General features: G+C 37.4%; 1 protein-coding gene across 1 annotated transcript; it reads right to left on the reverse strand.

The window, feature by feature from the left end:
- Nucleotides 1–997: 997 nt before the first annotated feature.
- Nucleotides 998–24,987, reverse strand: LOC100888013. Its single transcript, XM_030977003.1, has 5 exons — nt 24,737–24,987; nt 12,658–13,044; nt 10,653–10,964; nt 9,453–9,981; nt 998–1,071 (listed from the first exon to the last, which is right to left on the reverse strand). The coding sequence occupies exons 1-5, from the start codon at nt 24,944–24,946 to the stop codon at nt 998–1,000; spliced, it is 1,512 nt and encodes a 503-aa protein (XP_030832863.1). The 5' UTR covers nt 24,947–24,987.

Here is a 24,987-nt window from a genome sequence, read left to right on the forward strand (position 1 = left end):
ACGTACTGGGGTTTCTACGGGCTTTCTTAAAAAGCCTATCACGCTTCCTCATTTTTCGTTTGAGGTCGGTGGTGATCCACGGAAGGTGTCGCCGGGATTTGCTCATCTTTGATGGTATCAGATCCTCCATACACTTCTTGAGGAACACAGATATCCTGTTCCAATTCTCATCTACAGTTTGGAGCTCTGGAGATGAAAGGAAGAAATCGATTGAAAACTTTTCAACAGTTTCTTTAATGATCTGGTGGTCTGCTCGGTGGAATTGGTAGATCTTCCTGGGAGGGGCACGGGCTGTTTTCGGATTTCCTGAGAAGACGAAGGACACAATGTTGTGGTCTGATATGCCAGGATGAATGGATACATCTGTAATGAGGCCAGGGTTGGACGTCAAAAGAAGATCCAGAATGTTACTAGACGCAGGACGGGTTACATCCCTTACCAGTTGTGTCAGTGAGAATTCCAATAAGGTGTCAAGCAAAAGTTGATGGATGCTTGCACGGTTTGGATTGGTCAGTGAGCAGGATTCCCAGTCGATGTCTGGAAGATTGAAATCTCCTCCAATGATGATGTTAGGGTGACTTCTTCTGTGTTTAGTCATAACCTTAGCGATGGAGAGTTGGAGTTCCTCAAGGTCTTGCTTTCCGTTACTTGGGGGACGGTAAAAGCTGGCTATAAATAGTGGCTTTGCGTTGGTGAATTGTAAGTTACACCAGATGATTTCACTATTTGAGTTGAACTCCGGACAGTTGGTTAAGATGAGAGACTTATGCACTGCTACAAAGACACCACCCCACGGTCGTTTCGATCTTTCCGGAATACTGTGTAATTTCTAGGAAATACACTGTAAGTAGGGGTTGTCTCGTCAAGTTTAGATTCGCAACCAAGGATCACATCTGGCTTGTGATGACTAATCAATGCTTGGAATTGAGAGTACTTCGCAGAACTTTTAAGACCATTGCAATTGATAATGACGCCCTTCAGGATCTTCCTGCGGTTTTTAGATGGTGAGAAGTGAGGGCGTGGTGGTAGCCTCGATGCATGACCAGATGACGCTGAAGTTGGTGTTGACGTCTGACAATGATATTGAGCATCATCGGTTGTGTCGCTGATGCTTAATGACTCAAACTGATTGCTTGTGGAGAGGCTGGCATTGCTGCTGAGGGAAGCTGCTGTTTCTGCATTTATGCTATGACATCTGCAGCAGACCCACGAGAACCTGTTGAGTCTGGCGAGGACTTCATATGATTGCTCAGAAATACCATTGCATGTAATATGGCACCACATGTTGCAGTTATCACAGAGAAGAGCTTGGTCGTTGTCCGTGACATTCACATTACAAACAGCGCATGGGAATGTGTCTATTGGCCCCGGGTTTCGCTCGACTTGGCCGCTTAAGAGTAGTAGAATAGCGAGATGACTAGCAGAGCGAAGATTCAGCACACTGGTTGAATTTCTCTTATACTGAAATGCTTGAAGAAGTAGCAATGTGCTTGATTTGCATACAAGGTGCACGTCTGCTTGAGGGCAGAGAGAGGTATCCAATGAGCGAAATTCATGCTCATGATGAATATCCTGCTGAAAGAATGGCTTAATTATCAGTAAGCCTGTGCTAGCAATAATCAAGAAGACCATGATGACAGGATGTTTCCATTATGAGATCATGGCTGGAGGAATATGTCTACCCATGCTAGATGTAGAATGATATGATGTTGCATACAAATGTACAATGTACAATGCAAGTTGATAATATACACTGTTATTGACCGGGATACATGAAGTTGGACTACTTTTGTACTACTATTTACTAAGTACTATTGTAGCAATCTCAGTCTAGTCTCAAAAAACCAGCATTAAGTCAAATTTATGACAGCTTCTCACTTCAAGTCAAGATCAATTATGCTCTCAGACTTGCCATCACTCTCATGAACATCATAGAAGCGAAGAAGGAAATGAAATCGATACTTGCAGAAGACTTGCAGAAGACTTGCAGAAGTTGGCTTGTGGATGTCAGTTACCAACACAAGAGGTAGTATGTGGGGCTGGTAAATCCATTTGCTTACTGTGCAAAGTTGAGAAGCTAGATTGAAATCTGCAGATTTTTGCAGATTTTCACGATGACAACCCAGAATTGTCAATTAAAATTGATTTAATGTGTTCACAAGGATATTGGCAGTTAGCTAATCATGTGATTACACAAGACAAGCATTCCAAAGCAGAATTTAAACGAAATTTTTGGCAGAGAATTTGGGAGTGCAACAATCACCCCTGCTGACCACAACACAGCATCTACAGGTCTACATCTACCCTAGATCTAGATCTATCAAGTATCATGTAGATCTAGACCTAGACTCTAGACTAAATCTACATCTAGAGTAGATCTAGACCTGGGTCTGACAGTTACACTCTAGGCCTAGACCTCTAGATCTAGAGTCTAATTTTCTTTCATAAAATGTTACCTTCAAAACAATAATCCTAGAAGTCTATTGATTTTTAATAATTAGGCCCTAGGCCTAGGCCTAATAGATCCAGATATATCTAGACCTAGAGTCTAGATCTAGATCTATCATTTATAATTAGACCCTAGGCCTAGATCTATAGACTAGACTAGTCTAGATCTAGAGGCTAGAAAATCTAGACCTAGACTAGACTAGTCTCTAACTTAACTAGACTAGTTAGAGTCTCTATATCAACAAAAACAAGACAATGCTAAAATAAATAAGGGATAGGGCCTAGATCTAGATCTTGATTCTAAGCCCAAATCTACAACTAGTAGCATAACTAGTAAAACCACAATACTACTGCAAGAATAAACTAGACTAATGAGTTTGTACCTGTCTGTCCTAACCGAATAATAAACGTTGTTTGGAAATTACTATTGAACCTGCATCAATTTATATGAATGGGACTGAAATGGTTGAACCGGTGCAATTCGTCCACTTGGAGAGTGATATAAATTGATTTTATTTAAGATTTCGTTCAGTTACACGAAAATGAAATTGCATAATAATGAGAGGAATATTTTTCTTCTTCCAAAATAACAGATTTGTTATCGACAGAATTGATATTTTCAAAGAAAAACAGATTTTACTTACTTTTCAAGGACTCTCACTGTAGTTAAGCAAGGCCATTTTGTGATCGATTTACCCCAAATTGACTAGTCTTGATTGCAGACACCTAAAAATCTATTTTAGCTTAAAATCGATTTGATGAAACAGCTCACATGTATCGGTTTTAAGCTAAAACTGATTCGGCCTTAAAATTGATTTTTAAAATCGAAATCGATTTTAGTTGATGAAACACCCCCCTGGGCATACAAGTTTGTTGCATTCTTTAGTCAGTATTTGCTACACATTTTTTATGCACTTTTACACATTTTCCGGGGGGGGGGGGCTATCCTCCTAAAAAAATTGAGGGGGACGTGTTCTACCCTCCCCCGTCCCACTGGGATCGCCCCCTTGATTTAGCCCTTTTCAATGTATAGAAGTATGAACCATATTTCATTTTTTGAGTTACGAATCCTATTTCATTTTCAAAATTATTAACCCAAATAATTGTTTGGAATTATGAACCCTCCATAATTTATACAATATATGAAGGTTCAGAAATCGACATGTAACAGTTCAAGTATTTCCTATCCATATGTTAAATAGGTCATTTTCATAATGAAATCAAATATAATGCATAGGTCTTTGTTAAGTGCCCTTTTGCCAATTAGTTAATTCACCTGTTACAAATAAATGTATTTGAATAGTCAGAATACAAATTGAATATATTATTTGTTAGCTTTTTTTTGCTACACTATAGGTAGGACAAACATTATGGCTTGCCCTACCTATATAACAACACAGTGTTTGCATTTTGCATTCTGACTATTGAAATACAGTTATTCTTAACGGGTAAATGAGATAATTTGGTTATACAACGAAAATGGCCTAATCCGTATCAGGACAATTACCCCCTGGGCAATCACCCCCCGGAAAATTACCCCCGGAAAACTACCCCCCAAGGACAATTACCCCCTGGAAAATTACCCCCCGGAGAATTACCCCCCGAGGACAATTACCCCCCATGGACAATTACCCCCCGGAAAATTACCCCCCGGAGAATTACCCCCCGAGGACAATTACCCCCCAAGGACAATTACCCCCCGGAAATTTACCCCCCGGAAAACTACCCCCCGAGGACAACTACCCCCGAGGACAATTACCCCCCGAGGACAACTACCCCCGGAAAACTACCCCCCGAGGACAACTACCCCCCAGGACAATTACCCCCCGAGGACAACTACCCCCCGAGGACAACTACCCCCGAGGACAACTACCCCCCAGGACAATTACCCCCCATGGACAACTACCCCCGAGGACAATTACCCCCCGAGGACAACTACCCCCCGGAAAACTACCCCCCGAGGACAAATACCCCCCCCCCCCCGAGGACAATTACCCCCCCTCGAAACACCATTACCTCCGAGGACAATCACACCCAGGGAATTTGCAACACTGTGACGTATAATGCGAGCTCCGCTTCAAATTGCTATTTAGAGAAAATGTCATGAACTTTCATTTTCTTAGTTATTTATGACGGCATAGATTTGTTTCGTACAGGGGTTGTGTATAAACATATTTGCAATAATTATATTTAATTATATTTTGGGTGAATGTATGTGGAAAATTTGTTAAGGAAGAATACAGATTTTTTTAAAGTTTTCTAGCACAGGGCAAATAGGCGGGGAGCTCACAAGACACGTCACGGAGTTGCATATTTGTGTTTGCACCTTCAACAAATCATAATTTTCTAATTTTTAATTGGTGAAACTTTTTCAAACTCTAGGCCAAATGAAAGATAGAAACATCCACTACCTCCATCTCAGAAAAGGTTAAAGCAGGCATTTTTACTTTATTTTCCCCCTGAAACGTGGTCATGGTAATTCTATGAACCATATGAAATTGACAAGCTTTTGTTCTTAACGAGTTTAACAGAGATTAAAAATCGAAGGGACGCTTAAGCATTAGTGACGATGTTCGCTTCTCGCCAGCTTTGTTTGACGTTATTCAGTGTGGCCTCCAAGTCTCCTAAAACTTTGACTTTTCATGAATTCTGGAAGCAAAGGAATATGTCTACTTAGACTGTGCTTGAAATTTATTTTTTGTTTAGCTGTTTATGGTTCTCTAGTGTACGAGTTAATGTGGTGAAAATCCTATTCTTGTTTTGTCATCATTCTTTATATAAAAGAAAAGGTATTGAACTTAAAATGTTGCGGAGGTAAATTGACATACAAGATGCAATATTTTAACTATTTACATTCTCTATCACAAGTGAAAAACTTTAATAGCATTTCAAACAGTGTTTCAATTTTCAGTTTTATTTTCACTTCCAACAGAACTATCAATATAAACAATTATGACAAGAAATCAATTACATAAATCATTTTGAAAATCATTAATTAAATTACAAAAGAATGTATACATGTGCTGTAAGTGATGTTTCGTTTGTTTAAAAGTAAAAAACTGTGAAAATAGAGGGATCTACTGAGAAGCGGGATTTGTAGAATGTGGATCCCTCAAAAGACGGTAGTAATAAACATATGGAATAAATACATATACATTTGGAGACAAAACAGATTAATCTGAAATTGTGAAATGAGAACTTATGAATTATAAATTCATAATTTAAAAATGTATAACAACATGCTTTTCCTACGTCTGGGTGAACATGATCCAACAGAGACATAGGACGAAGACTGACATTATATGAAAGGTCACAAACGCAATCTGTGGGGGGGGGGGGAGTAAAACACGAGTTGACTACGCGAAGATTTAATATGTTTTATAAGATTGTAAAAGAAACGAGTTCGCTTTTCGCTTAAAAGAATGGAGTGATGGGGCAAGTTTAGTACAAATACGTGAAAAGTTCCAAAATTTGAGACCGGCATAGATAAATGTATTTAGAAGAGGTAAATGAAAGTCACCACAATGTAATTTTTTTGTAGGGGGGTGGGGGGAGGAACACATCATGAATAAAATTGAGAGCATGTCATTACTGTTAGTTTACAAAAACTGGCCTAACTGGAAGAGATAGAGGTCATTAATTATTAACATGCTATTTTCAAAGAATATAGGATTTGTAAGGGAACGCGACTGAGAGTTGCGATTAATACGAAGAGCTTTTTCTGCAACGATAAAACTTCTGTCCAGCAAATTTTGGCGCGTATTGCCCAAAACCATATTTGAAGAGGATAAACATGATAAATATTAATGATACATTAACACAAACAAAACACCTTCCTGCTGTCTTGAAGGAAGCCAAAGGAGGAGACTTATCAAAGTCATGTACTAAAAACAGAGTTCTGACATCCCAAAGTAAAACTCAGAGGCAAAGATCATCACAATCATGCTTATCATATAAACATGAAACAGTAAAAAAAGAGAATTAAAAAAAAACTAGAAACTTTATCCTGAAAACAATCAAATGCATAAAAAAAGAAGATATCAAATGATATCATTCTGTATTCAACAATGTATATACGTAACACATCTCTTAATGTAAAACAAAAAATCCCATATAATGTAATGCCAAGTAAATGGGAGGTCCTGCATGTTAAAACAATTCACCTGGACTGATCAAAAACTGTACAATAGCATAGGTAACTGATCGTTAGTGAAGATTATGGGACACGCCCCTTAACTCTTTATGCGCCACTTAAAAAAAACCCCTGTGCCACATTCTTTTAGGGTCACACATTTCGAGGGAATCTTTATTGACTCTGCTGAATCAAGAGGCTATAACTCTTCACTGGATGATCATGATGAAAAATATTGTGCAGCAAAGTTGTAGACCGGAAAACGTGCTTTTCGATGAACCGTCATTTGTTATATTTTGAATTATCATTTTTATAATAATCATAATTATATAATGTTTAATTTTTCTTATTTACGGCAGTTTTTTATCCCTCTAGAATTTCTTATTTAGCAATGATAAGACATCTTCAAATCGAATCTATTAGAAAGGTGGACTTCTTACCTTTCTTTACATACCTTGCTCAAGTATTCTAACAATTCAGAAGGTTAGTATTTAGGTTGTTGAAGAAAAGAAGTTCAATAGGGAGAGACTTGAAAGTACCCCGCTCAGCCACCCTTGACAATGGGCTAATCTGCCCATTGAAATCCCTATTACCCCAGGTTATTGTCAATGTCCGGTTTAGCGGGGCATGAAAAGGGACGTCGTGGGGATGTTTTTCTTTGTTGTGCCATGATAAGTCAATAAGAAATAAGAGAATGTTATTGATTTTGCCCACTGGTATGAGCATGTAAAAATGGTATAGGCATAATATATTATATGTGATATACATGACATAATCAGCATCTTATTGAAATGTCTCATTATGAATGTTCACCGCATCTGTTCTCTCACCTTCTTTACCCCTCAATAAAATTGATTTCAAGTACATTTATCACAGCCATAGATATACAAAGAAAGAATGAATCAATCTTAAAATATAAACTATATTGCATTGTTTTCCATTTACTTTATTGTGAGAGAGCTTATTATCAGAAATGATTGACGAGTGGAGTATGCAATGAATAAAATATGGAGAACGGACGTGAGAGACATTATGAGAGAGAAATAGTGATATGAAATGAAAGGACTTTACTGTGAATAAAGATTATAAGAGAAAGAGATAAAGATGACGGCAAGACAGGATACATATTGATACGAAAATAACAATAATAATGAGATAGAGATGACGGAAAGAAAGAGAGTAAACACTGATAGCATAAGAATGAATAAAGATAATAAGAGAAAGATATAGAGATGACGGCAAGACATAGGGTACATATAGATAGGAAAATGATAATAATAATAAGATAGAGATGACGGAAAGAAAGAGAGTAAACACTGATAGCATAAGAATGAATAAAGATAATAAGAGAAAGATATAGAGATGACGGCAAGACATAGGGTACATATAGATAGGAAAATGATAATAATAAAAAGATAGAGATGACGGAAAGAAAGAGAGTAAACACTGATAGCACAAGAATGAATAAAGATAATAAGAGAAATATATAGAGATGACGGCAAGACATAGGATACATATTGATAGGAAAATAATAATAATAATAAGATAGAGATGACGGCAAGAAAGAGAGTAAACACTGATAGCATAAGAATGAATAAAGATAATAAGAGAAAGATATACAGATGACGGCAAGACATAGGGTACATATAGATAGGAAAATGATAATAATAATAAGATAGAGATGACGGCAAGAAAGAGAGTAAACACTGATAGCATAAGAATGAATAAAGATAATAAGAGAAAGATATAGAGATGACGGCAAGACATAGGGTACATAATTATAGATAGGAAAATGATAATAATAATAAGATAGAGATGACGGAAAGAAAGAGAGTAAACACTGATAGCATAAGAATGAATAAAGATAATAAGAGAAAGATATAGAGATGACGGCAAGACATAGGGTACATATAGATAGGAAAATGATAATAATAATGAGATAGAGATGACGGCAAGAAAGAGAGTATTACACTCATAGCATAATAATGAATAAAGATAATAAGAAAAAGATATACAGATGACGGCAAGACATAGGGTACATATAGATAGGAAAATGATAATAATAATAAGATAGAGATGACGGAAAGAAAGAGAGTAAACACTGATAGCATAAGAATGAATAAAGATAATAAAAGAAAGATATAAAGATGACGGCAAGACAGGATACATCTTTCTTTCATTAGTTTTATTCATTCTTATTCTATCACTGTCTACTCTCTTTCTTGCTGTCATCTCTAGCTCTTTCATTAATTTTTATTCATTCTTATTCTATCAGTCTACTCTCTTTCTTGCTGTCATCTCTATCTCTTTCTTTCATTATTTTTATTCATTCTTATTCTATCACTGTCTACTCTCTTTCTTGCTGTCATCTCTATCTCCTTCTTTCATTTTTTTTATTCATTCTTATTCTATCAGTCTACTCTCTTTCTTGCTGTCATCTCTAGCTCTTTCATTAATTTTTATTCATTCTTATTCTATCAGTCTACTCTCAGGGATCACTTTTATCACTAGAGTCTTCGTCACTGCTCGATTCGTCGGAATCAGAGTCCATGCTCCATGCTTCCATAGTAACAAGATCTCGAGCCTCCTCTACACTAAACACACGTTGACGTTTTCCAGCAGGTGCCATCGTAACATCAGTAAAAAAAATCCAAAGAAAACCGCTAAATACACGGTAATTTCGAATGTAACACTATGAAGAAAAACAGTTTACCGGAAAGTGTGCGATGTATACAATGTAAACAATAGTAAACGCAACGCGTGGCTACACACTGCGAGCGGTATTATGAATGTCTAATTGACTCGTATACATCTGTGCAAAAATGCGAAGTTGGCACGCCTACGTCCGTGCAAATCGGCGAACAAAGCAAACAAAGAGTTAAAAAATCTACAATGTCTCTCCCATGGTAATTAGTAACGAGCCTGATGAGCCGGAGATTGGTATCTTGGTACACTCTCCTACGTGCGGGAGGCGCCATTCCAGCTTGCGCTTGTCCGATCGTTACTTCGTTCATGGCATGTTCCCGTTTTAGGCAGGTCAAAAACTGCCAAAACGAGGGGTGGTCGGCACCGACGCCGATCTGGAACCTTCGGTGCCAGCCCTCCACATGATTGTTCGTGCGAAATTCCCCCTGCAGTGTCGCATTGAACATGTTCCACATTATGGGCGGGAACCTCGCTGCCTGGCGACCATGTCCCGCGGCTCTTTGAGGTCGACCCACATAAGTATCCTCAAAATAATTGAGGACAGGTTGCAGCTCTGCCCTTGCAATGCCTGCCAAGGCTTCAAACGCCTCCACGGTGTCTTCCACTGGCACAAATGCAATCGCTCCTATCATTCTCGCCTGTGTCCGGATCTCCTCATCCTCGTTGTAGAGCACCTGCAGCCCTTCTTGCTTGATCTAAAAATAATAATATAAAACTCATAACAGTACATGTACCAGCCCTTTCACACTTCAGAAATATTGTTTGTTGTCTACCCATTGAGCAAAATGCATAGATATTGGTAACTGTTCGTTTAGTGTGGGGGAGGGGGGAGGAACAAACCGCTGTCCCCTATTTTTTCGCCCGAATCCGCCAGGGCTGCCCGAAATTTTCTCCCTTGCCTGACTATACGCAATGAGCGTTTCCTATAGGAGAAAATAACATGCTTGTATCCTACTCAGCTTCCTTGTGGCCTACCAATTTTCAGTATAACTATCGATTATATTCCCCCCTCCCCCTCCCCTGGCGATTAGAGGTCCGTGTTTTTTCCAGGTCAGTTTTAGGCACAATCGAAAAGAGATATAGCCCCTAGCCCCCTACCCTCTAATCATCATATAAAGTTTTTGTTACTGGGCTTGAAAGGATGATTAAAAGAAAAAATATTTATTAGAGTCCTCCCCCCCCCCCCCCTCTCTCCTCAGCATTTATCATGGCTTGCAAGTCCACTTACTCAAATTTCAAACTCTACCTAATATTTGTATCACTATTTTTTTTTTTTTTTTAGCCATGAGCCTTGATTGTACTATTTGATCAATAAATGGCGGGTAAAAAAAAGGGATCAACTGTCAATATATAAATATCACCATACCCGTTCATGTATCCTCTGACAGAGATGAAAAAGACATCCTTGAACGTGAGCATTTGGAAATGCCTGGGAAAATGCGTTCTTCGCTGCAAATTCGTAGTCGATCATGATTCTGGTTGGGTAGAACGCCCTTCCCTCCTGTAGTGCTGCTAGTACCCTTGCATATGACGCCTGGTCCTTATTTAGCATGAGGCAATAAACCAAAGGCACCACATGTCCCTCATATGTGGCGTGGATTGTCCACAACTGGAAGAAGATGGTCGGCACTACCTTGAACGTGCCATCAGCGAACCAACTTTCAGACGTTGACAGCAACTAGTAGCAAAACAGAATGAATACATTTGCATCGAATATTATATATTTCAAACAAACAAACTGTTTCACTTGCAAAATTGTATGTATTATTTCCAAGCTATTTTATTTACTTACTTACTGTTTTTTAATTATCATAGCATGATAATTAAAAAACATAATCGAAATAGGAGATCATGTCGTATCAGAACAATACCCCCTCAGGGGAATTGTTCTAGAACCGATCCTGTACTTTGTCGAGAATAATAACTAATTTTAATCAGGTGGGCTGTATATAGTACAGACCACCTTATAATTTCGTTAGAATTGCCTTTATTTATTATTAAATATTTTTCTTATTTCTAACCACTTTTTTGTGAACAAAATAACACAAAAAATGGCTCAATCAAATGCCTTGAAATTTGGCACACATATGTATAGGCATATGTACGAAGCACAATAACGTTTTCAACATTGACCTTCACTGATGACGTCATCTAGGCGCCATTTTGTAAAATTTTACGAAAATCAACTCATGATCATATCTTCATAACCAAAAAGTAATTCTCATTCATATTTATCATGATTAAGGTCATTATCCGTCCGGTTAATTTCAGCTCAAATAATGCGCGCGTGCCCGTACGTCCGCGCGTCAATGCGCGCGCAAAATTTTAAAATGCTCAAAATCGTCTCAAAATCATTTTGCATACGTTTTAGGCCATTCTAAGCATTTTATAAAAAATCGCGCACACGCCCATGCGCGCGCGTTTTCGCGCGTAAAAATATTACATAACATAGAATCACCATTTTTTTTCTTTTATAATATTCCACATATATTTACAAACAAATTGATACCATGTTTGTCTCTTTATGACTATTAATAACGGAATGATCGACCGTTTAACATAAATCTCGGTGCGCGCGAGCTCTTGTAATACATAGCATATATGGGCAAAAACATGCCTATACAAAATCCATTGTAGCTCTTTAGGATGCAAGGTGACCCCAATTTGTTTTCATATTTTGATAGAGTATGATTCGGAGATATTGTTTCATGTCACATTTGACCTTCAATTAACTCATGACGTCATTATAATGGCCTCCGAACTCAAAATTTCAATTTGCATATTATGACGTCAGCATATTTATGGAAAATTGATTGTATCTCTGTAAATAGTGATTGATTTTCTTCTAAATTTTGAAATGTTCTAGCTGAGACAATTTTCTACAAATGAAGTCATAACAATTGTTAATTTTGACAAAAGCATCATGGCGTATTTTTGTGATTAAAGGAGGCATGTCAATTTTCACATTTTGCGTGTATTCTCTATGGGACATGATTTTTTCTCAAAACTCGATTCTACATTCCCGTCTTTCGCGAGCAATATCTACGTCGTTTTAGCTTCATTTACGCTGAACTTCGAGTATGTTGTAGCTGAGACAAAAAGCTATCTTAAATGTACCCTTTATTTTGTCTCAATTTTTTGTTGGATCAGCCCACCTATACTTGTTCCAAACAAGTATTACAAATCTAGTTTAATTTCAATTTCAATTTTATAGGAAGTATTTGGATATCTTTATGATGACCTCACAATTTCAATTCATTCTAATGAATCCTGAAATCTTTTTTACTCAATACGTATGCTTTTGCAGCACTTCCTAAAATTGCGGAACCGTAGAAGGCCAAATGGCAATGAACCCCAACACTTGTTCTTACCTGAAGGTTCCTTTCCGTAGTAAACACTAAAATCCGGCGAGGGTCGTTTCTTCCAGAGTCGTGATAAAGGAAAAGCTCTCCACCCAGCGTCAATCGTTGATCTACAGGGATTTCCAGATCTTCCACAGTCATGGGAATGGGGAGGGCGTTTGGGTTCTCTTGGCGCTGTCTCCGGATATTCCTCCTCATGTTGTTTAGTGATGGTAGCGCTGCCCGCCCTTCCTCTGTTACCTCGCATAGTGTCGCCATAAGCACCTGTTGTGGTCTTTCATTGGACTCAGTGGCCCTTCTCTTCGTTGCTGCTTTAACCTTCGTAGCATTGCTTCTACCATGGTTAGGCGGATGGTTATGCTCCGTTCTATCGCGGAATTGGTTATCACCCATGACCTACTAGAGAAAAAGAAAAAGAGAGAGAGAGAGGAAGTGTGGGGAGAGAGAGAGAGAGAGAGATTGAGAGAGATAAAACATTATTCCCATATATATAGGCTATTAATCATCCACTAATTATTAGGCATTATGGATGGTAGACGAAATGGGCATTTAGAAAACTAGGAATCAGACAAAATGAATAATAGACCAAATGGTAATAGATTAATTGGGGATTAAACCGAATGACTGTCGTCCTAGATGGCCGCTAGATCTAACGATAAGTAGACGAAACTATTATGGGACAAAGTGGATAGTAGACTGGCTGGTTGTTAACCAAACGGCAATTCACCCTAAATAGCTACATGTACGTTGATCTCAACACAACGAATTAAGTTTCCTAAAAAGCAACTCCTTGTGATTTTTTTGTTAACGGGGAGTCCAACATTGATAGTTAACTTCTCAAGACTAAACCTGAAAAATTAGTGAAGCGTGTTGAACAAAGTTTGAATTTTTGAAAGTTAGAATCACTTTCATCCCGTAGATACAAACTTAATTGTTTATTTGATTGTTTTGTGTTTGTTTTGGGTTTTTTCCCCTTTGTCACTATGATTTGATTTTGTAGTTAAATTTCTGTAAATATGTTCATTTATTATAACTTTCATATTTGTTTGTGAATTATATTTTCATTGTTTTAAATTTTATTCGAATTTTATGTAATCACTGCCTCGCTGAAAAAACAGCTTTTGCTGAATGCGGGCACAAGTTGTATTTGTTTTTAACCATGAATAAATAATAAAAAAAAAAAAATATAGGTAGGGCTCTTCGAATTAGCCGAATCGGTATTTTCTGTATAAAGTAGCGGCAGACAACTTTATAATATAATAATATAATAAATTTAATTTATATAGCGCTAAATACAAATGTCTCTAAGCGCTTTACAAATATATTATTACCCCGGTCATTGGATTCAGTGCTTACCCGCACACAATGTGTGCACAATCTCCACTCCCTGGGGAGCATTCCAGCCAGGCGTTACATGACGCTCTAAAACTGTTTGACCAACAATGACGGTCGCATCCTACCGGGTACCCATTTAACACCTGGGTGGAGAGTAGCAAGTGCAGGTTAATATCTTGCCAAAGGATATTAGTGCCGTGTCGGGATTCGAACCCTCGACCTTCGCATCTCCAAGTCAAACGCCTTAAACCACTCGACCACGACACTCCCTTTCCCGTTTGTTCCTACACACAAAAAATTATTTCTAGAGAACCTGTAATAATATACTCTCCATATTATATTTTAAGTAGTGCCCCAAGGGTGAAGGCGCTTGGGAGAAGAAAAAAAAATCTTCATATTTGTGTACAAGACAAACGAAGGGTTATTTGTCACTACGGCACAATCCAATGAGAGAATTGCCAATTTGAGATTTGCATGGATGTATATAGTGATCTCATATATCAAACATTCATTATTTTCTTATCATTGGTCCGATTTATTCCAAACTTTTGCCATTCTGTTTCTCTGATGTATCTGCTTTCATTCCTTAAAAGCAATGGAATTGTTACAAGGGTTGGATTTCCTTTGAACCGTAAAGATACTATGTCCCTTTTGCAGCAAACATCTAATGCTGTCGAACTTTGTAGGAATTATGAATATGTCATGTATGTCCTATCTGTGAAATATAAACTTTTTTTTCTCTTTAACCTCAATCAGAGGAACTTTATTATTCAAATTGACATTCCTTTTTGTTTCTTTTCCTTCAAATAAACAAATTCAACTCATATACAATCATAAACAAATAAAATATTGCAACGTCCCATTAGTTTGTTCATGAGTACATCTGTTTTCGTTGTCTACAGCATCTCAATTAATTTCTGTACCATATTGTTATTTTCTCTTTTAATACTTTTACAGTTCAAATAAAATGTCAACTCATATTTAAGACTACGATATAGAGTTCTCGCATGTGTTATATTAAATGATTGTAAATTCTTTATGTGGTTTCTATATATTACATACTCAGCAAAATTTATTATTAAATTTACTAAATGACAAATTGAGTTTTCAACTTCATAACCAAGTATTAAAATCTGTTCAGTCATCTGAATATTTAGACCACATAAATTGAAGATTACACCTGAAACAATTCTCCAAAACAATCTTACGTTTTCACACTCCAACATCATATGCTTAGTGGTTTCTAGCGTATTACATATCTCACATGTATTATAATCTAAGATCTTCCATTTGCATAAATTGTATCGTGATGGTAAAATCATATGCAAAAGTTTAAAGTTAAATTCTCTGATTTTATTATTCCGTACAACATGAAATTTAAACTGTAGAACAGATGACCAATTAAAATCCGCCTGTAAGTGTAGTCGTTGTTGCCATGCGTTTAAAATATATGGTTTTTTCTTATTTTTTTGCACAATCAGTGAATATATTATTTTCGTATTAAGTTTTGACAAATCTATCATATCCCCTGTCGAAATCTCAATGGTCTGTAAATCAATTACTTCATCACGTTCTACATCTTGTGATTTACGCAACCATACCAAGGGGAAAGCCTTTTTCAACATAGCAAACTTAAAAGCAAATAACATTTTGGGTAACCCATATCTTTGGGCAGTTTCGTCAGAGTTTTTCCATCGACCGTCATTAAGAACATGGTGTACTCTTTTTATTCCTCCTCTCTCCCACACCTTAAAATGAAGCATTCGGTTCCTTATTTTAATATTACTATTATTCCATAGTATCGTTCTCATTATGTTATTCGTCCCCTCAATATTTACATATTTTAGTTCAGACCATGTACAAAGCAAATCAAAGTAAAAATATGGCAAATTTGCTGTTTTACATAATTTTTCCATGTCTTTCTTGTGACAGTTAAATTCTAAACTTAAGGGTATTCCCCCAACCTTGTCAATCCAATAGGAAAACAATGTTTTCCATGAGGTATTTTGACAGTTCAAATATTTCATTATCCATGAAAGACGCAATGCACTAACTCTAGCTTCCAGATCAATCATTCCCAACCCCCCACTTGTAACATCATTAATACAAATATTTCTTCTTATTTTTTCTGTTTTTGAGCGCCACAAAAAGGAGTATAATAACTTATTAATTCTTTTGATGGCATCTTTGGGTGCTGGAACAGCAGTAGCCACATATACTATTTGTGATGCAGCTAGCATCTTTATAACTGTGATTTTCCCGTAGTACGTCAGATGACGCATTTTCCACAAATCTAAAATTCTTTTAATCTTGTCAATTTTTCCTTCCCAATTTAGTGTTTCTACTTCTTTTATATTCATCCCTACATAAATCCCAAGAAATTTAAATGGATCGTTTGAAAAAGCCAATCCTTCAATTTCATTTGCATCACATCTTTGTGAAAGCTGCATTATTTTCGATTTATCCCAATTCACCAAAATACCAGCATATCTGCCAATTTTTTTTATTTCGTCCATTGCATGTCTCACTGACGCAAGTGAACTGAGTGTCATTACCGTGTCGTCTGCATATTGTGCAATTTTAATTTCTGTTTCAAGTCCTTCATGATTTTTATCTAGAACTTGTATACCTTTAATATCTTTATTTTGATTCACCTTTAACGCTAAGATTTCTGCAGTAATAATAAATAACAATGCTGATAGTGGGCATCCTTGCCTTACACCTTTCTCAATTGTGAAATTTTCTGAGAGCCATCCATAATTCATAACACTACCACATGCATTGTGATATAGTGTGCGAATCCATTTTATATATGTATCTTTGAACCCAAATATTTCCAACGTTTTAAAAAGAAAAGAATGATTAACATTGTCAAAAGCTTGTTTGAAATCGATAAACATAATAATACCCGGAACATGTTCTGACTCACAATAGTCTATTATATCTTGTATAAGACGTACGTTTTCAGTAGCTGACCTTCCTTTCATAAAACCCGACTGATCGACCGATACTATAGTATTTATTACACGCTTCAGTCTATGTGACAAGGCACGAGCAGCGATTTTGTAATCGACATTGAGTAATGATATTGGCCGCCAGTTGCCAAGGCGCGTCTTAGGACCTTTTTTTATACATAAGAGTAAGAACAGATTGTTTTTGTGACCATGACAACTCCCCATTACAAAATCCCGTATTCAGACTTTCCAACACCAGGTCTTTTATCTCTGACCAGAAACATTTATAGAATTCCACTGTTAGGCCATCACTGCCTGGCGATTTATTATTATTCATGCCTTTTAATGAGTTCCAACATTCTGCTTCAGTAAGTAAATCTTCGCAGCTGTCTGCTTCTTCTTCGCACAATGAATGAATATCTATGTTTGTAAACACGTCGTGAGAGCTATATTGATGATCATCGATTGAATACAAATTCGTATAATAACTATGTATGTGCTTTAAAATATTATCTTTCTGAATTTTCCCATTAACTTCTAAAGAGTCTATTTCTTTTTTCTGGCCCCTTCTCTTTTCGAGTTGCAAGAAATATCTATTTGATTTTTCACCCTTTTCTAACCATTTCTCCCTTGAACGTACAAAAGCACCTCTACATTGATATGTATACCATTTGTCAATATTATTTTTTAGTTTCTTCATTCTATCGTTATCCTCTACAGATAGGTTACATTCATTTTCACATAGATCTCTTAATTCTTTTTCTAAATTAACAATGTAACATTTTTTCTTTTTATTCACATCTATTGCATATTTCATACTAAATTCCTTTATCTTTATTTTACAAAGTTCCCATTTTTGTTGCAAATCTAAGTGTCTATATTCAAGTTTTAGTTTTCGAATAACATCTGTGACATTTGTTCTATATGTCTCGTCCTCAAGCAGAGAGCAGTTTAGTTTCCAAATACCTTTCCCACGCTTCTGTTCATGAACCTTAATCGTAAGTGAAACAGCATTGTGGTCACACTTTAATGCAGGTCTGATATCGGTTGAGTAAACCCTGTGCATAAAATCAGCTGGAACAAGCCAATAGTCTAATCTTGAAAACATCTTTAAAGAAACCTGTCTCCATGTAAACTGTCTTTTATCTGGATTTTGCTTTCTCCATACATCAATCAAATTGAACAAATGTTGAAAACATGAAAGATTACGCTTACGTATATTTATGTGTGAAATACCCCTAGTATCTAATTTTCGGTTTTGGACACAATTAAAATCACCACCTACAAGAAGCACATCATTATGGTTCTTGTACTTATTTGACCATATTTTTAAAGTTTTAAAAAACTTTTCTTTCAGCGTACTCTTTGTTGGTGCATATATATTAATACAAAAGTATGATTTACCATACAAGCAAAACTGTAATGCAAGAATTCTTCCGTCTCCTCGTGTGAAAGCTTTTACTGATATCAGTGAACTAAATAATCGGTTGTGTATTAGAATCACGACTCCTTTTGAATGATTTGTTCCATTATTGAAGTAACATGCTCCGTTCCACTCTGATTTTATTATTGATTCCAGATCTTTTGTTACAAATGATTCTTGTAAAAATGCGATATGACATTTTTGATCATTAATCCAGCGAAATATTTTGCCTCTTTTAGTCTTGTCTCTTATTCCTCTTACATTGAGGGACACAAAAAGTATTCTTGATACTTCATTCATCGTTTCTTGTTTGTTTTTTCAACAGTATTTAGTCATCTTTGTATTATGTAGCTTTGCTATTTTTTCTTACTTGAATTTCTTGGCTTTACGGGTGCTGGTTTCTTCTTCAATTTGCGCTGATTCTTGGGATGTGGTATCGGCTCATCATCGCACTCGCTTGAAGATTCCTCATCGCCACCCGAATCGATTTTCCCTGATGCATTGCTGTCGCATTCTTCGCTGCTGTTGATATGTGACGTACTAGCTACGCTAACTTTTGCCGATGTCACATTTGATGCGTCGCGTACTTTGCTGGCCGATCTCGTACCGGTTGCAACGCTACTCGTGCTGGCATCTGCTTCAGGAGCCTTGTCCTTTCTTTGGACTCCGTGGCGGACGTTGGCGATAAAGTCCTCGAGACTTGTCTGTCGCGTCGCTTCACGTTCCTTGCTCATCTTATCTTGATCGTGCGGTGCGGATTTCCCCTCGGCGTCAACTTGTGGCGTTGCCACGTCATGATCGCGATGGTCGTTATGATCGTTAGCAGACGACGCGTCATTCGTTGCCATGGCATTACGCAACATGTTGGAGCCTTCGGGACATGCGCTTTGGATGTGACCGGATTCCTTGCATTGTCGGCACCGTACGTCATTGGTGCACGTCGAAACATGGTGACCTGCTTGTAGGCATTTCGAACATGTCGCACTTAAAGGCTGACCTAGATGATAAATGCGAGCAACAAAAGAGCTTACAAAAACCAGCTTGCGTGGTAGTGGCTGTGATGGTGGTCGAATATAGAGTACTCGATCGCCATTCAAGCAGCTGGTTAGCTGACCGTTGACTCTCAACTTCTGACGTATGATAGAACCAACAACTTCGGACTTCCTAGCTTGTAATTCTGATCGGATAACATCATCGTCTACCGAGAGAGGAATGTCCTTTATTGTGACCCTTGTTAAATTGTCCTCCTTTTCTCTGGTGAAAGGGTTCAAATCATATACAGGGGCAATGGCGCCTCGCACTCCCAACCCATTTGAAATTAATCGAATGCGCTCTTTGGGGCAGGTCAGGTATATTCGCCATAGACTACGTATCCGCTGAATTCCGGCAATCTTGTCCCTTTTCCCGCCTTTGGCAAGGGCAATGTACAGTTCCTCACCAGTAAGCGCTTTCTTATCGGTATCTTGCACATCATTCTCACGGAGAAAAACAGGTTTAGGCCCCGTTGGTAGGAACGCGTCGGGGCGTGGCGCCGTTTTCTCTGCATACATAGTTCAATGTAGAATTTTTTTACTCACATAAATTGCAGGAATTTCCAGGACGGTTGTCCTTTTAATCCAAAGGGTATATCTCACAATATCTCACAATATAGGTGAAAAACTTCTGTCAATTTCTGTTTAGCAATCACAGCTGATGTTCGAGATATTTCACGATTTTAGACCAAATTTTAAGAGAAGTCAAATACAAGCGTCGTAACACTTGAAGCGCCCTCTCGTCAAAAAAACCTGTGAAATATAAACGTTAGCAGTGTCCTAATATTCAAATTATGCAAGGAAACCCGTTTACTTGCTAGACTTCACCGTCAGACACTATTGAGTGACTGACTGGCCTTTTTTCTTCTTTGGTAATAACATATATAAAATGAGCTGTAAAGGGTACATAAGCATTTGCCTACATCAATAACCCACTTCTTGTAATGGCCAAATTAAACTGATTGAATCACTGCGCAGCTTAAAACGTACGACCATTCGGTACAATGGTCTGAAAATCAGACTGTTACTTACTGGCTCTATAGCTCTTAAGTCGATTCGACAACTAATATTTGTTATTTTCCCACTTAAAGACATTTTCAAACCCCCGTTTTTTAGGAGAGTTCTAAATTAGTATTATCTTTCAAATGCCGTTGGAATTTAACCTTTTCATTTTTTGGCCTGCAAATGGGAATAGTACCTTTAACAGGATTGTATCTGTGCTTTTACAGAAATATTTGTGTGGAAACCAGAAGTAGCCAGTCATACTTAATCAAGCAGGTAAATGAGAGGAATGGGTCGGTGAAAGTTTAAATGAATTCCGATTAAAGATAAGATTTTATTTTGTTTAAGTTGCAAACTCCCCTCCCTTCTACTCTGTACTAAAAATCAGAAATCTTTATTTTCCTTAGACAAAATTTTCAGTTATACATGCACCCTAAATATACTATTTCAAATGTGTTTTCCTATCCAATCCTTGTATGGAAGAAATCTATTCCGTCATCAACAACGAAGAGAATTAAGTTGATTACATTTTCTGAGCAAATTGGAGAGGAGTGCGGATACGCCACAATGTTATCGATAATGTAATGTCATTATTATTACTGAAAATATTATTAATGACAATTTTAATATTTTCCTTCTTAAAGCGTCTGGTAGACGCCGTAATAGAAAATGAGGAAAATAAAAGAAAATAATTGATTACATTTTTGTTTCCTACTTCATAACTGGAAGGGGTTGAGCTCTAAATCTTTCAGAGTATTGTTCAAAAATTGTATTGCATATCACAAGCCATCTGCAGAAAAAATCTCATCGAGATTTTGAGGGCTTGCAAATGTGTGATACTATCTTTAAAGACAAAATTTGGAAAATTAGCTACATTAATGCCTTTGCTTAATTGTAGTGAGACTGTCAAATTGATGATTTGTCAGCTCTGAATGCGAACACCATGCACACCCATCGATGACCTCCTGTTACCCTGCTTAACATCAGTTAGTTCATGGATGACTGATCACAAGTTAAAGAACAAAATAATCACAATTCTAACTTCAGGTCAGCGAAAATGAACAAAAAATAACATTAACAACAAAAACAAATCTTAATATCTCTATTTCATTTAATATTGACAGAAATTAAACTTGGTATATCTTGTCAGTTACTTTTATCATATTGGACCTATATGTCATGTTTGACTGTGCACAAATTAAAGACAAAATAACCATGTTTATTCCTAAAATGTATGTCATTGCTTCCTTTATTGTAGAACAATGTTTTTCAGAAGGTCGTTGACCTCCATCCATTACTTCATAATAATATTAATAATGGTGGCTTCTTATATAGCGGACATGTCTGTCACGTTGTGACGCTCCTGGCGCTGCCCCGATTATTACCCTTGCTTTAGCAAGGCGGCCACTGCGGCGCTCTAGCATTTCAACGAATTAATTCCTACCAGGTACTCATTTACATCACCTTTGAAATGTGGCTATTCCTCTCTTGTTTGTGTGTTTGTGTGATTGTATGTTTTTCCCTTAATAAACATGCTGGCTCGGAGTGTAACCTCACTAGTCATAAGGACCGCGATTTATTACGTGGAACTTCCGATACGTGAAGAACCGCTATTCATAAAACGGAAAGAGGGCCACTATTCACAAAAGCGTGAGGACTGTTATTCTTGAGGACCGCTATTCATAAAGTGAGATAAGGGTCGCTATTCATAATTCAAATCTAGGGGTCATTACTCTTAAGGACCGCTATTCATAATACGAAATCGGGGTCGCTATTCATAAACAAATTGATGTCCTTTATTGTTTAATATGACATTGCATTTTTTGTATTCTATCTTTAATTTGTGCTCACTCAAGCATAACCTAATAAATACGATGTGGGGGAAAGTAACTGACTAGCTTGCCGTCTTTAGTTTCTTTCAACAACAAGAAGTAAAGAAATACCTTTATGACTTAATAATTTTTTTCCTCTGTTTGTGCTCAGTCAACCATGAAATGATGGAAACATCGTCACTGAAAAGTGGGGTGGCAACGCATATTACGGAAAATGTTTGCGTTTTAGGCCGGTCTCCAAATTTTAAGTAATATTTTAATGTGGTTATTTGTTTAATCTTGTGCTCAGCTATAACCGTTAAGTAATTGATTACGATCTCAGTAGATCATTAATAAGCTTACGGTTCCTCTATGAACTGAAGCAACGACACTAATTTCATGAAGTTTAAACTGTGATTCTTATTTTATCCCCTTTACCTTGTGCTTATGGTAGGCAATGCCAGCCCACCCCCTCCCCTCCTCTGAAAATACCACTGCAAGGAGGTCCTCTCCGAGTGTGATGTTTGCATATAGTGCGGAAAATCATCAATTTGGCTGTCCTTAGCTACAGCAATGACATTGATCTTGCGAATCATTTATTTTTCGGTCTTTAAAGGGACTTGGTAACATTGTTTATATGAGAGAAAATGGTGCTAAGGCAGTGACTTCATTGCTAGATGTACAATTAAAGATAATCTGAAAGTTTGAGTGAAAACGGACCATTATTAATGATAACCATTGGGAAAAACTGATCTCACTGATCGATTCCTTAATTCTCCCAACTATATTATCACAATTTAATTACATTTCAGGTGAAAGTACATCGTCTTGTGACGATTGCAACAAACTGGCTCTTCATAACATTCCAGACATTTTAGTGTTGAAAGATTTTAAAAAGCCTGTCTTATGTCTTATTTTCATGGAAAAACGGTTTGGAAAATTCAAAAATGGTTGGGAGAATTTACTGTTAATCACTGTTAAAGGGTGTTACTCAGTGTCCGCTTCAAAGAAAACCGTGCATTTATTTGTGGTTTAAGAATTTTCTCAGGATTTTTTGCCTGTAAGTACAGTAAAAGGAATATAATAAGTAAGATTTCATACAAAAATTACACCGTTTTTTAATCAACCTTCAACAATGTTACCGAATCACTTTTTGAGTTCTTAATACGGCCGGGGGGGGGGGGGGGTGATTATGCCCCCTTAAGATCGCTGCCGTGAAACGGCCGATCTCCGCGAAAATTTGCACGCATGTCAAGTGAAGTGTATTATACAATACTATGATAATTTCAATTTTTTGAAAAATTCACTTATTTGCATATTTATGGTAATTTATGCAAATAAGGTCATAAATCACATTTTACCCATAAATCATATATTATTCATATTTAAGCATCCGATTTTCAAAAACATTCTTTTAAAGATGCGCAAGACTCGAAAGAAAAAGGTCAGCGAGCGTCGGGGCGCCATCCATATGCGTTCCCGAACAATTAGAAAATCGTGGAGGGGGGGGGGCATAATGCCCAGGGGCGGATCCAGGAATTTCTTCCCGGGTGCGTATATGGGGGGCACACGGGGGGTGGGGGTAAGAGAACATATAAATATTTTTGTTTTAGTCCCCCAAAACGCAACGACTCAGCCAGCCGCTGAATAAACGGGGGGAGGGGGGGGGGGGGTAAGCGGAGATAACTTTTTTTGGGGTCCCATAAAAATTGCTGAATAAGCGGGGGGGGGGATGGTAAGCGGACCCCACTTTTTTTTTGGTCCCATAAAAATCGCAGAAAAAGCGGGGGGGGGGGTTTGGTAAGCGGACACTTTTTTTTTTTGGTCACGAAAATTGTAAATTTGACATTTTGTTTCGTTGGAGTCAACTTTTTAGGTCAGGCATTTGTATATATATATATATATATATATATTTTTTTTTTTAATTTATATTTTTTTTATTACAAACAATTATTGAATTTTGGGGCCCGTGGGGCATGTCCCTGTTTTTCAGTACATTTTGGCGAATTTAGGGCTGATTTTAACATATTTTTGAGCGGCCGGGGGGGGGACGTGCCCCCTCTGCCCCCCCCCCCCCCCGGCCTTATTAGGGTTAAGGTGTGTTGAGTCAATTATGACTCAATGGCGACCTCTGATTTTTATGGAAACGTTACGTAAGAAAAACGGACACAGTTGTGTCTCGGTGAATTCGTTTAAAAGTTTGCAGTTAAGAATTTATAAGGAGCTGTTTAGGGGAACAACCCTTTTGAGCCGACTGTCCATTAATTATATTGACCAAAGAGATCACTGGTCCTAGGAAGCCGTGCGTCTAAAGTTTTAACTTAAATTTATGCTATGCTAGTGTCCATTTAAAAAAATTGAAATTATTATATGAATTGTTAGGCTCTGTTCAACCTTAATCATTTTCATATTGGTAATATATTAGACAATGGGCTGTGGCGTAGAACCAATAGGCTCTGGGACTTATGTATTGTAATAAACGGTTGGTACAAGTCATTCACTCCACAATATGTTGGTACGTTTGATGCTTACCTTAATTTTTGCTCTGCATTGTCGTGTGTTCCTTCGTAGCTCACATTCAAAGCCCTCGTACCCATCTGCCAAATCTTTTTGCTTGACGTACATGTATCCTCCCAGGAGGAGCTTTCGCCCACCCCTCTCGCTCTGTATCCATTCCATCTTTGTGAAGTTTGACTTAATATGCCACGAGTATTGATCAAATTCAATTGCCAGAAGACGCATGTATCAAATCGAATTCAATTGCCAGAAGACGCATGTATCAA

Source organism: Strongylocentrotus purpuratus, unplaced genomic scaffold, assembly GCF_000002235.5.
Source record: "Strongylocentrotus purpuratus isolate Spur 01 unplaced genomic scaffold, Spur_5.0 spur5_scaffold_9, whole genome shotgun sequence".
Taxonomy (NCBI): domain Eukaryota; kingdom Metazoa; phylum Echinodermata; class Echinoidea; order Camarodonta; family Strongylocentrotidae; genus Strongylocentrotus; species Strongylocentrotus purpuratus.

What these genes read in the sequence shown, in the direction of transcription:
- LOC100888013 (XM_030977003.1), bottom strand. Translation starts at nt 24,946, where the DNA reads ATGCGTCTTCTGGCAATTGAATTTGATCAATACTCGTGGCATATTAAG. An exon ending in GTCAGAGGATACATGAACGG is followed by an intron (nt 9,982 to 10,652) that starts GTATGGTGATAT and finishes TATTATTTTTAG; the next exon opens with ATCAAGCAAGAAGGGCTGCA. An exon ending in TGTAGATTTTTTAACTCTTT is followed by an intron (nt 1,072 to 9,452) that starts GTTTGCTTTGTT and finishes TATCATTGTCAG; the next exon opens with ACGTCAACACCAACTTCAGC.